The sequence below is a fragment of the Hemiscyllium ocellatum genome, chromosome 23 (assembly GCF_020745735.1).
Source record: "Hemiscyllium ocellatum isolate sHemOce1 chromosome 23, sHemOce1.pat.X.cur, whole genome shotgun sequence".
Lineage (NCBI taxonomy): Eukaryota > Metazoa > Chordata > Chondrichthyes > Orectolobiformes > Hemiscylliidae > Hemiscyllium > Hemiscyllium ocellatum.
In genome coordinates this window covers 11,912,725-11,926,537 of record NC_083423.1, presented here as the reverse complement: position 1 = coordinate 11,926,537, position 13,813 = coordinate 11,912,725, and the positions used below count along the sequence as shown (strand labels likewise).

At 39.6% G+C, this 13,813-nt stretch overlaps 1 protein-coding gene across 4 annotated transcripts in view; it reads left to right on the top strand.

The window, feature by feature from the left end:
• usp6nl (USP6 N-terminal like) overlaps window positions 1-13,813 on the top strand; it is a 252,354-nt gene that overhangs the window by 115,953 nt on the left and 122,588 nt on the right. For all 4 annotated transcript variants that reach the window (XM_060842684.1, XM_060842686.1, XM_060842685.1 and 1 more), the window contains 2 exons: window positions 8,507-8,589; window positions 12,997-13,036. In XM_060842684.1, the coding sequence (XP_060698667.1) occupies window positions 8,507-8,589; window positions 12,997-13,036 (123 nt within the window). The remainder of the gene's footprint in view (window positions 1-8,506; window positions 8,590-12,996; window positions 13,037-13,813) is intronic.

The following is a 13,813-nucleotide window of genomic DNA, read 5'->3' as shown; positions in this document are numbered from 1 at the left end:
GCAATTATTTAACTTCAACCACATGCTTTCTTTGAATGGTTGTCTTTAATTCACTGCTCCAAGTGACTTCCTGATCCTAAAAACAAGAACTTCGCAGCATTCAAAACAAAAATCAAATTTACCTCTACAAGAGTATCCATACTCCCAAAAGTAATATTATAAACTTTCATTGTTAAAGCAATTTAATATGTATCTTCAGGATTCAAAACGTCTTACAGGTATTCTTTAGTTTGTGTTCATTTTCTAGCATGACTTTTTATCCCGTCTACCTGGGGATCAGTTATGTATCATTGTGTTATTGCTGTGTACACCTGCTGTTTTCAGCCCTTGGCAAGACATTTCATGAGAACATGTCTGAGAATTTTTCAAATTTAACATTTTAACTGTCTATTGAAAATGCTTCATTCGAAAATAAGGCAAACTCTTCAAGTGCCTCTTGAGTGCTAATAAGGAGGTTTCTGATTTTTATCGACCTATGTAACCCATAAGGCTCGCTGTCATTGTGGTTTTCGTACTACTTACTAGGATTGTGAAGCATAACTGTTGTACCAGCAGGAAAAGTCCAACAGCAGTAATTTCTCAGTACTGCAATCAACTCTATTCTTTGTGTAAAATTATGCAGGATAAATAGTTGTCTTCATGCTTGAATGAAAAACTTGACAAAGTATTACTTCATTTCAAAGGCATGTAGAAAGTTAATGTGACCTCTTGTGATTCACAGGAGACCATTAATAACAGTCGTATGAAAATAATTAATGCAGGAAATATCTTTGTTTACAATATAAATGGACATGTGTCACATACATCAGTACAAAGGACTTGCTGAAAAACTCTGCTAGGAAGCTTCTGAACTGTTACGCTGATAAGTGCTCAAAATAGATGGGTGGCTAGCGAATTTGCCCCCAAAATGCTCTGGAACATTCATTCATGCTAGGGGGGGGGAGAGGGGTGTTGCTAATGAGGGGTTCACTGTGAGTCCATAAACAATAATCACAAGAGAGAAACAGTTTGTGTTTGGAGAAGCAGGAAGTAGAAGAGGCAGTATTAAGTATGGCACTTTTGCAGGATTGGGGCCTTTCGCCAAAGCTGTGAGCAGGGGAAAGAGGAGCAGTCTTCAAAGGGGAATGGAATGAGCTGAGAAATTGGTAGGCAAAAATGAGGCTTCAAGACATGACTGGGAGGCAAAAGGGAGGTTGCTAGAGTTGAGTTAGAGGGAGGCTGCCAAGTGGTGATTAACGTGTGAGAAGGAAGCTGAAATAAGGATGGGTTGTCGAGGATAAGAAGGCAATGGGGTTAATGAAGAGGTTAGGGGGAGGAGCTAAGAAGGCAGCTCCAAAAGGAGTAAGGAGCTCAGATGGATAGGTTGAAAAGGGGCTAGCTGTCAGATAAGCAGGAACTTGAGAGTAGGAATAGAGGTGAGGGAGGAGGAGGTGAATGTAACATCAGGTGGGGTGAGAAAAGGGGGCTATAAGGTGGAGGAGGAGATTGAAGGGGGCTTGGACAAGAGAAAGGCAACTGCAAAAGAAAAAGCTTTTAACCTTGTCAACAAAGGAATACTCAGTTGTGAGCCAGGAAAACTCAAAAGCCCGTTTGTCCTTGTACCTGCCCCCCTCCTTTCTTGCCGCCTTGTTTTCCTGCTCGCATTCACATGCTCATTCACTTGCTTTTGCTCACTGTCTCTGAGGTGCCCTCGCTCACTCATTCTCTCGCATTTGCACTTGTCTCCTGCACGCTGTCACTCACATTCTCATGCTTGTATTCCTCTACATGCTCACTTACTCTTGCTGCTTCACTTACTCTCTCTTATTGTAGTTTTTCCCTTTCCAAAGCTCATCTCTGTGTAGCAATTGACTCATTTGGCTCTCGTGTATAGTTAGGTATGCTATCACCTTGTTTATGGTCAAACAAGGGCAGAGGAGTTAGTACTGAGATACATAAAATAAGACCAGTAAGTGATGTCAGAATCGGAGCACTTTGGAAGTTGAACTGCAAGCTTTAAGGTGGGTAAAGACAAGAACAAAATGCCAAATATTAGCATTTTAAATCTGAAATGGCAATGCACAATGAAATGAATGGAGATGTGGCTGAAACTGACAAGGCAAACAAAAACTACTGGCATCTACATAATGGATCATCAGCATAAAATCTTCAAGAATGAAATTCATAGAGCTCAAAAGTATGAACATCGTGGATACATGAACTCTACTGCAAGACGCGCTGCGTGAAAGTGTGAAGGTTTATTGGCAATAATTAATTTAAATGAGGTTTAAAGGCTTCAAATGATGAAGTTAGTGCTAACTATACAATTTGAGGATGGTGAAGTGAAAGTGTTTGGATAGACACAATTGTAATTTTACTATTTCAAAATGTTTTAAATAGCTACATCTACCTATCTTGGTTTATTCAGTTTTGGCTTTTCCCTTGCATAATAAGCTTGGGTTTTACTGTTGAGACCAAATCTGTAGCATTTCATAGTTTTGATGTAGTGAATGCCACCTCGCTAAAGAAAATATGATCTATTAAACCACATTTTAATCTGGGATCCGATCTATCAGGTAACAACAGAAGCTGGAATGATAATAGTCACTTTAGAAAGCAATTTACTCAACAAAGGTTAAATCATTGGGCTCACTAATGTTGAAATTTTTTGCTTTGGTTTTCTCTTGTTCCATGTATCTAGCGACAGTGAAAAGTTTTGTTATGCATGCAGTACAGGCAGATTATTCTATACAATTGAGATTAACATAATAGAACACAGTGAAAAATACAATATTCTGGTTGCAGCAAAGGTATACAACAAGTGAGATCAATATTAAGTTTAAAATTAAAATTTGAGAGGTCAGTTCGGAAGTCTGGTAACAATACGGAAGAAGCTGCTCTTGAATGTGGTATGTGTGTTTAAGCTTTTGCATTTTCTGCCCAATAGAAGAAGTTAGAAGAGGTTATAGCCGCAGTGAAAGGGGTCATTGATTATGTTGGCTGCCTTCCAGAGGCAGCGAAAAGTATAGATGGAATCAATGAATGAATGATTTTATTGCCAGATATCTGGGAGGATACAGTGAAAAATGTTTTGTTGCTACAATTCTGCACTATTTTGATTTACAGAAAGAATAAAATGAAATGAAATAGAGTTGATCTTCTGTTCAAATTGGGGTCTCAAGCACTGCAACCAGGGCTTCTGCAAGGTCTCTAAGGTGTTCTGGGCCTCAAGGAGTTCCCCGCTCCAATGATGACATCATTGTCCCAGGAGACCTCAGCTCCGCTGTTACTGTTGCCTTGCCAGCACTGCCAAGAGTCTCCATGCTAGGCCTACCATACCAGTAGCCCCCTCTCTGCTCATCGCCACAGCCAAGAGTCTAGGCTCTGAACCAACGTTAGCCAGGAGTCCCTGCTCTGGGTATTATCATTTCCAAAACATCCGGGCACCACCACCACAGCCAACACCCCATCACTGCCACCAAGAGTCCAGACTCCGAACCTGTTATAGCCCAGGAGTTCCGCTCTGGGCACTGCCGCCACCAAGAGTCTCCACTCCGAGCTTGCAACTGCCAGGTGTCTCTGTTCCTGGCACTGCCACTACCACCAGGAGTCCTGATCCACGCTGCCGATGCTTCATTTGAAATTGGTGTGGACAAACTGAAGAAGTGACTACTTTCCATTTTCAATGGATATTTGACTCATTACTTCTCAAAGTTTGTTGAAAAACTCTTGTATGTGTAGCAATAGAGATTAAAAGGATTTTTGTCCAATAGAATATAAAGAGTTGCAGCCAATGGGTTTTGTTCAGAGTGAAGTTGAATTCAACATTGTTCTGCTTTTATTCTTCCCATAAATCAATGCTCCTAAGTTTAGGAAATGTGATTTCAAAATTTATTTACGCTTTAAAATTTGTTGCTGACTGAAATAAAGGGCCAGACTGTCTGAGGAGCAGCAATCTCATGCATGATGCCACTCTGGTCTATCTTTTATATTAAATTCTATTCAATTCTAACAATTCTTTCATTGCATAGAACTGTCAGAGGGAGGTAAGTTGCATCATTTTCCCAGCAGTGAGCTGCAATATTCTGAAATGTAAAGGCCCTGACAGCTGTTACCAAAAGCATGTGGGGTACGTGCGATGCTCAGGTGCTGGGAGGGTAGGGTGCAAAATGGTAGAGCCTCTGGTGAAGGCATAGTTGAGATGCATGAAGTAAGTATGGTATATGTTAAATAGTAATGCAGGAGTTAGATGTGTATTTCATGGTCAAACTTCACATGAGTATCTATTTTACTTAATTTTGTCAGAATCCTTAATTTTTGAAATAGGTGGACAGATGGCCAATACAATTTGATATAATTACGTACTGTTATGAAGGTGTAGAGATGTACTATACCTTTAAGAGAGTTGGAAAGCTCGCAGGGACTTACAAAGACAATAGACAATAGGTGCAAGAGTAGGCCATTCAGCCCTTCGAGCCTGCACCGCCATTCAATATGATTATGGCTGATCATTCCTAATTAGTATCCGCTTCCTGCCTTATCTCCATAACCCTTGATTCCACTATCTTTGAGAGCTCTATCCAACTCTTTCTTAAATGAATCCAGAGACTGGGCCTCCACTGCCCTCTGGGGCAGAGCATTCCACACACCCACCACTCTCTGGGTGAAGAAGTTTCTCCTCATCTCTGTCCTAAATGGTCTACCCAGTATTTTTAAGCTGTGTCCTCTGGTTCGGCACTCGCCCATCAGCGGAAACATGTTTCCTGCTGCCAGAGTGTCCAATCCTTTTATAATCTTCTATGTCTCAATCAGATCCCCTCTCAGTCTTCTAAACTCAAGGGTATACAAGCCAAGTCGATTCAGTCTTTCAGTGTAAGGTAATCCCTCCATTCCAGGAATGACCTCGTGAACCTACGCTGCACTCCCTCAATAACCAGAATGTCTTTCCTCAAATTTGGAGACCAGAACTGCACACAGTACTCCAGGTGTGGTCTCACCAGAGCCCTGTACAGCTGCAGAAGCACCTCTTTGCTTCTATATTCAATTCCTCTTGTTATGAAGGCCAGCATGCTATTAGCCGCCTTCACTACCTGCTGTACCTGCATGCTTGCCTTCATTGACTGGTGCTGAAAATGTGTTGCTGGTTAAAGCACAGCAGGTTAGGCAGCATCCAAGGAACAGGAAATTCGACGTTTCGGGCCAGAGCCCATTGACTGGTGTACAAGAACACCCAGATCTCTCTGTACTGCCCCTTTACCTAAATTGATTCCATTGAGGTAGTAATCTGCCTTCCTGTTCTTGCCACCAAAGTGGATAACCATACATTTATCCACATTAAACTGCATCTGCCATGCATCTGCCCACTTACCTAACTTGTCCAGGTCACCCTGTAATCTCCTAACATCCTCAACACATTTCACCCTGCAACCCAGCTTTGTATCATCAGCAAATTTGCTAATGTAATTGCTGATACCATCTTCTGTATCATTAACATTTATTGTAAAAAGCTGTGGTCCCAGCACGGATCCCTGCGGTACCCCACTGGTCACTGCCTGCCATTCTGAAATAGAGCCGTTTATCACTACCCTTTGTTTCCTATCAGCCAACCAATTTTCAATCCAATCTAGTACTTTGCCCCCAATACCATGCGCCCTAATTTTACTCACTAACCTCCTGTGTGGGACTTTATCAAAAGCTTTCTGAAAGTCCAGGTACACTACATCTACTGGATCTCCCTCGTCCATCTTCAGAGTTACATCCTCAAAAAATTCCAGAAGATTAGTCAAGCATGATTTCCCCTTCATAAATCCATGCTGATTGTGTCCTATCCTGTTCCTCCTATCCAGATGTGCCGTAATTTCATCCTTTATAATAGACTCCAGCATCTTTCCTACCACTGAGGTCAGACTAACTGGTCTATAATTTCCTGCTTTCTCTTTCCCACCTTTCCCAAAAAGTGGTATAACATTAGCCACCCTCCAATCCTCAGGAACCGACCCCGAATCTATCGAACTCTGGAAAATAATCACCAACGGATCCACGATTTCCCGAGCCACCTCCTTCAGTACCCTGGTGTAGACCATCAGGCCCCGGAGACTTATCAACCGTCAGACCTATCAGTCTCTCTAATGCCAAATCCTGGCAAATATAGATTCCCTTAAGTTCAGGTCCTTCAGCCACTGTTACCTCGGGGAGATTGCTTGTGTCTTCCCCAGTGAACACAGATCTGAAGTACCCATTTAATTCTTCTGCCATTTCTTTGTTCCCCGTAATATATTCCCCTGTTTCTGTCTTCAAGGGCCCAATTTTAGTCCTAACCATTTTTTTGCCTTGCACATACTTTAAAAAGCTTTTACTATCCTCCTTTATATTATTGGCCAGTTTACCTTCGTACCTCATTTTTCCTCTGCATATTTCCTCCTTAGTAATCCTCCGTTGCTCTTTAAAAGCTTCCCCGTCCTCAGTTTTCCCACTTATCTTTGCTATGTTATACTTTTTCTCTTTTAACTTTATATGTTTCTTAACTTCCCTCGTCAGCTGCGGCCGTCCATGCCTCCTCCTGGGATCTTTCTTCCTTTTAGGAATGAACTGATCCTGCAACTTCTCCATTTTACACAGAAATATCTGCCATTGTTCCTCCACCGTCATCCCTGCTAAGGTATTGTACCATTGAACTTTGGCCAGCTCCTCCCTCATATCTCCATATTCAACAGAAGTACTGTCACTTCCGACTGTACCCTCTCCCTCTCAAATTGCAGATTGAAGCTTCATGTATTATGGTCGCTACTTCCCAATGGCTCCTTCACTTCGAGACCTCTGACCAATTCTGGTTCGTTACACAATACCAGATCCAGAATTGCCTTCTCCCTGGTCGGCTCTAGCAGCAGCTGCTCTAAGAGTCCTGAACAAGGTAACAATGTAAAACTTGGTCGAAACAAATAGTAGCAATTGGGTTGCTATGAAACAAAAGCAAATTCAAATTTGGTCAATCAGTTTAAATTATGCCCCAAGATAGCAAAATCTAATTAAATTTGAAATTCGTATTTTGATAATATTAAAACCAATAAAACAATCTGATGTCTTGGGGGTATAAAACTGGACATTTTGAACAGTTGGGGAAGGTCTACCAAAGACCAACAAATGTAGACTGCTAGCTGAAGAGCTTTCTGAAAGGTACCTGTCGGTAGGCAGCAGCACATCGAGGCTGACCTGGAGATAATCTAAAATCTTAATCGGGATTTTTTATCAGACTAGTATTGCAGAGTGGGAGGTTTGAGAAAGGAGTTGTAAATAGTTGTTGGTTTTAATATTCGCTGGATTTTAAGAATAAAATTGTTAACTTTTACTTTAAATAGTGACCTCTGTGATGGTTCTTTGCCTGTCAAATTTTAACAGATTACAGCACAAGGTGAATCTTTTCTGTATTGTTGGTTTAAATTAGCAGAGGGATTTACCCCATGTCGGAATAGTGCAAAGTAACATGCTGGGAAAATAAAAGGTGAATGAATATACATATTACAGTAAATGGTGTGGTTGAGCAGAGACCTACAGTTTCAAATGTGTAATTTCCTGAAAATATGTGTAGGCAGATAAAACTATTAAATAACATAGGTCTGTTTCCATGCTGTCCATCTCTATGACTCTATTTGAGTACATGAGCACAAAGTGGAAGAGTAAAGAAGAAATGCTTCATTGTGCAAATGTAAATGCGATCACAAAATGGTGTGCGCTGTTTTGGTTTCTGAATGATGCAGCATTTATTGGAATGCACAGGAATTTGGAAGGATATGTAGAAAAATATTACATAGTTATGAAGAGAGAAAGGAGAGATGAACATTGTTTCAATTTGAACAGAGAAGGCAAGAGAAGATTTAGTGAAGATATTCTTGGAATTTTGGAAGTAGTGTTTCCCTCTTCATACAGTCTTCAGACTGGATAGCTATTGTTAAGAGGCTTATAACTTACAATTCTAGTGGTTGAAATAGAAATTTGAAGGAAGATAAAATTAATTGTATTAAAAATTAACTTTAAACAGAAAAAGATTTGAGAAGAGCATGAAACTAGTTTGGATTTTCTGGCAAAATAAAGCAACAGGTAAAATACGCTGAATGGCCTTGCTGCGTTAAGTGCGGTTGTTCTATGATACCAAGCACTGTCTTTGGTGTTTGACCTTCATTAGAATATTTGCAATCTTCTGGCAGTGGTCAGTGGCCACAGTTGAGAATGGAAAACCTGAGATATTTTATTTGGCAACATGGCTGAGATGAACTGCAGCATGTCATTCTCAGCCCTACTTTCACATGCAAAATGTCAAAATGGGAATTTCTCGCATTTTTGACCAATTTATCTTTTGAACTGTGAGAGAGTTGAAGATGGCAAGGGCATTGCTGTATTGGTCCTAAATTGAATTTGTAATCAATTAATAGATACAAGCGTTTGGCTTTGTCATCAGCTCAAACCTGAATGAATCAAACCAAGACAGCTTTATTGATGTATGTTTGTTTGTTTGTTTGTTTGTTTGTTTCAGGGACGAGAAGGAGCGAAGATTGACCCGTGGGAAGATGCAGACTTCCATATTTATAAAATCACTGATCGATTTGGTTTTCTACAGTAAGGCTCAACATTTTAAACTTGTGTTTTCAGGTTCAGCATTATCTCTGTTCAGAAATTAATATGCCTTTGTTAAATGATTTGATGATTTTCGAGGTGGATGTGGGTAAGCTTGGCAAGATATTTTGTTAAAACTGCTGGGTTATTTGCTGATGAAATCAAATCATGCAGCGTGAGTTCTTGATCAAATCTCAGCTTATTTCCAAAAAACTTCTTTGAAAGCATCCACATGTATTCTATTCACGTTCTACATTGTGAAATCTTGGGTTTTTATTGTTATGCCTTATTCACCTCGGCAAATTTTAACAAGTCTTGAAGATGGGTGGATGTAGGGAGGCATGCAATCGGAAGACACCACCCCCAGCAAAATGTTGTGTATTTACTTTGATAGAAATTAAATTCTTCCCACTTGCGACATCCTGTTTCACAGTCCATCTTTTAAGATAAGAGGTCTCCTAAGCTTCTGCATTATGTACTCTAATGCAGGATGGTGCAGAAGATTCCATTCACCGTAAACTATCATTTGGAGAATCTCTAGTTTGAAACTGATGGAATGCATGGCAGTGGATTGGCATTTGGGCAGTAAAAATGAAAGCCTGCTAACTCAGAGGTTGCTGAATATTTGATTACCAGCACAGCTTTCAGAATTTTAGATGGTTTTTGGGCATCTTTCTGGAACTGCTCCTGCAGATAGATACATGCACCACACAATATGACATACTGTTTTCTGGTGGCTGTTTTATCAAAGTTGATAGCATTTAAGTGAACACTTTGTGAAGGTAGTTTTGAATACAACCTGGAGTGTAATACTTTGAACATTATAGATTCTGTTTGAATTGGCTTTGGAGTTCATGGAAAACCATGTGGATGCCTCCAGTATTTGCTGTTGGCAATTAAAGTTTTTCCAATCTGCATATATTCAAAGCTTATTTTTTGTTCTGTTGGGATTGATGTTTCTTTGTTCGTGGAATGAAATTATAATATTTTTGAGGAAGATGAAACCCTTCTCGAAAGTTTGTAATTTTACAATTTAAATATGTTGAAAAAAACTGGAATGACTGAGCAGCATCTCTCTATTGTCTTCACTCCGTCTCAAATCAATTTTCTGACTAAGGTTTTTTTTTGCTTCTGCTTCTGCTCCTCTGTCCTAATTCTAGTAAGCATTGAGTGCCTGCATAGAATAAGAAACAACTCTTATGCACAAGAGAACAACAAGCTGTAGCAATATTCACTTTTTTTTCCTCACAAAACTCAATAATCTGAACGCTTGGACAGGTGGAACAGACCTCCCATTTGTTTGTTTTATCAGTTGGTCAGAGAATGGAGTATATTTTAAAGGGGCAGTGCACTTCAGGGTGAGTTGAGATGGCATGTGTTACTTCCTTGCCAGCGTGTTTAGATCAATGTTTTACAGCCTGTCACTTAAATCAGATTTCTTGTCATGTCACAAAAAGACAAAATTAGTGGGAAAACATGTTGCAGCTATCTCTGAAAACCAAACACTCATAAATCTGTTGAATTCATAGTTGAAGATGTTGATCTTTTGAATTTTGTGAAGAGCTGTCCATTAATTTTGAATTTGAAACATGTGTCAGATAATATTAATTCCTATCCTTTGAGTTTCCAAGGTGTGACAGACTGACCAGATTTGTTGAATGTCAATGTAAATTGTTTGAGTTTTGGTGTTTTGGCTTTTTTTTTTAGATTATTTACAGTGTGGAAACAGGCCCTTCGGCCCAACAAGTCCACACCGACCCGCCGAAGTGCAACCCACCCATACCCCTACATTTACCCCTTACCTAACACTACGGACAATTTAGCATGGCCAATTCACCTGACCCACACATCTTTGTGACTGTGGGAGGAAACCGGAGCACCCGGAGGAAACCCACGCAGACACGGGGAGAACGTGCAAACTCCACACAGTCAGTCGCCTGAGGCGGGAATTGAACCCGGGTCTCAGGCGCTGTGAGGCAGCAGTGATAACATAATTGTGTTAAGTCTCACAAGGGTAGCTTACTGGAAATCAAGCTCCAATATTCCCAGATTGGTTCAAAATTCAAAATTTTAGCAAGTAGAACAAATTCCCCAATTTTCTTGTCTTTCCTGTCAGAAAGCACAGACCAGGTCTCTGGACTTAACAAGAATTACTCTTTATTACAAGATTCTAAGTACACATGCAGGGTGACCCCCCCCCCCCCCCCCCCCCCGTATCTGTGGAATAGTTTTCTGCAGTTTCAGTTACCTGTGGTTTCCCACGACTGGAAAATATAGGGAACATTCCAGGACCAGGAGTCTGCCAGGAAGGTATGTTTCCCATTGAAATGAATGGGTTTGCTCGTATCCACAGTTTCGGGCTTCTATGTTAGTTTGTGGAACATATCCCCCCACAGCTACAGTGGTGCTATTGTAAATGAATACATATGGGCGGCATGATGCTCAGTGGTTAGTACTGTTGCCTCACAGAGCCAAGGATCCAGGTTCAATTCTAACCTCGGGTAACTGTTTGTGTGTGTGGAGTTCACATGTATGCGTTGGTTTCCACTGGATGCTTTGGTTTCTTCCCATGATCTAAAGATGTGCAGCTTAGGTGGATTGGCTATGCTAAATTGTCTGTAGTGCCTGTGGATGTTTTGGCTAGCTATTTCAGACATGATAAATATGAGGGCACAGGGATAGAGTGAAGGGTTTGATCTGGGTAGTTTGCTGTTCAGAGGGTCATCACTGATTCAGTGGGCTAAATGACCACTTTCTGTACTGTAGGGATTCTATGATAATGAACCATCACTATTAAGTTATTTTTCTTGAGATTCTTGCACACTTGATGCAACTGCAATATGACAACTTCTGTGAACAAGCAACATTTATTAAGCACAATACAGTACAAACTTTAGGGAAACTCTTAACACTCTTCGCCATGCCTGGGAAGTGTGCCAAGAGTTCTCTCTGAACAAAGTCCTTCCTTAATACAAATCTTTACAACACAGTCAGTAATGCTCACAACACAACCCCCAGTCACTCCCTCACAGTCAACTGCCACTCAAGACACAATGCAGTGACCACATCATCTCCAAAAACAATGTAATGCAAATCATCCCTTAATGGTCAAATCTGTTGCAAATCATTTTTTTGTAGCTATAGGGGAGTAGTCAAATTCCAACTGTAATGTTCTTATTGATTTCTGAATAGGGGGTGCAAATGGTTCTGAATGGCAAGAGAATGCCCGTATAAATAGCTCTGAAAATAGAAGATGATAATGTAATTTTCTTACAATCTATCTATAAGTCAGAGAGGCATCTCACCCTAGCCTCGGGACATCCAATTTCATGTAGGTCAGCAGAACAAGGTAACTCTTTATTATCACAATCAGTATATCTCTCTTCTAGTTAAAACTTTAATCCCTTTATAAACGTTCATTTATACAAACATGAGAAACAATAGATGGATGTTATATATGGAGGAAAAACTGGCAAAGCAGTTCATTGTGACTGCTGAGATGTTTCTTGTGCTTATCAGATGTTTCTTGATCCCTTTTTTTGAATGATTTTGCTGGTTAACAAAAGGCAAAGGGTGGCTGGTTCACTTATAAAAGATTTAACTTATGAATGAAAAGTCACAGCTTACAGCAATTGCTGAAGGAAAAATCACCTGGTTTTCTTTCAGGCTTAAAGTAGTTTTTAACAGAGAGCTTATGAAATGGTAGCGATTTGAAGGCTTCACTATATTGTTCACAGTCCCAAGCTGTTCAGCTAGCCGAGAACCAATCACAATTGTTGGCAGGCAGAAGGCTTTTGTCATCATTAACTTGTTGCTAAGCCACAGACCAACCATTAAGTTCCATCTCATTTGCAAACTGCACTTCAATGACTGCTGGGATCACCAACTCCTTAAACCAAGTTTATGATGAATGTCATTTTATTACTTGCTTTCAAAGCATGCAGTAATCCTCCAGCTAAATCCTCCTTCAGTTTAAAACAGTTAATTTTTTCACATCAGTCCATCATTGAAAGTACAGAAAAAAAGAAGCCAATCTTTACAACAAGTAAATATTGAATTCAGAATGTTGAAGTATTACGTTTGAGTTGAGACTTTAAAATCACATATGATAGCCCAAATTATCTATGTCTGACTGAAATGAATTGTAATACTGTATTTGCTACTCTGTTGCTGTTGTGGCATAAACTAAAATGATAATATGTTTACTGGCATCATAGAATGCTTCAAGTGTATTTTTGACAGTTTAGTTGGCCAAATCTTTATTTCAGTTATTGTGTTTGATTTCTGTAAGTAGAAATTCAGGTTATTTTAAAGCGTTAGTAAAGTGAAAAGGTAAATATAGCTTGATTTGCTATTGTGAATTATGTATTGCACATTTGATTATTGAAACCTGTTTTACTTTTCTAACAGTGATAAAGAGCTGCCAATGCCCGATGCTGTAGAAGAAAGAGTAAGTTGAAACATAATGTTAATTGATGTTTTTAGTTCCTTTTTTGAAAAGCTATAACTCCATTTATATGATCACCTGTAGGAATAAATTTGCTAGCAGATTTTTTAAAAAAGTTAGATTATGAAGTGCTAGAGGGTAATTTTCACACCAGTTCATAAAATCTGAATGTTAAAATTTCAAAATTAATCCCGAATGGATGTCTAGAATTTTGAGCAGTATAGATGTCTTTATTTTACGTTATTTTTACAAACCAGTCAGGAGACCAATTATGAAATAAAATCTGGTATTCCTGGAGAAACTTAGCAGATCTGGCAGCATCTATGGAGACGAAGCAGAATTAATGTTTCAGGTCCAGTGACCCTTCTTCAGAATTGACAAAATATGTTTAGTTTGTAGCTGTTTGTGCAGATTTTTGTTGAGGCTATGTTTTAAGACACGGGAGTTTATAATTAGGTTTTCAATATTAAAGTAATTTAGTTGATTAAATATCATCTGCCTCACCATGGTAAGCACTGCTGCAATCAAAATACTCAGATCTTCTTGGCTTAAACTGTCCATTATTTATTGCATGGACATGGAGGCAGGTTAGAGAAGGAATGTACAGGATTGGGGGAATTAGGAAACAGCCAGGGAAAATCATACTGGCAGGGTGTTATAGAGCTACGGACTATTCAATACTAGGAGGTGAGAGGCTTGAAGCAGAAGACGAAGTTCACTTTTACTGGAAGCCATTTGTAGTTTATTGAGATTAGGGTTATTAAAGGTTTAGCAGTTTTT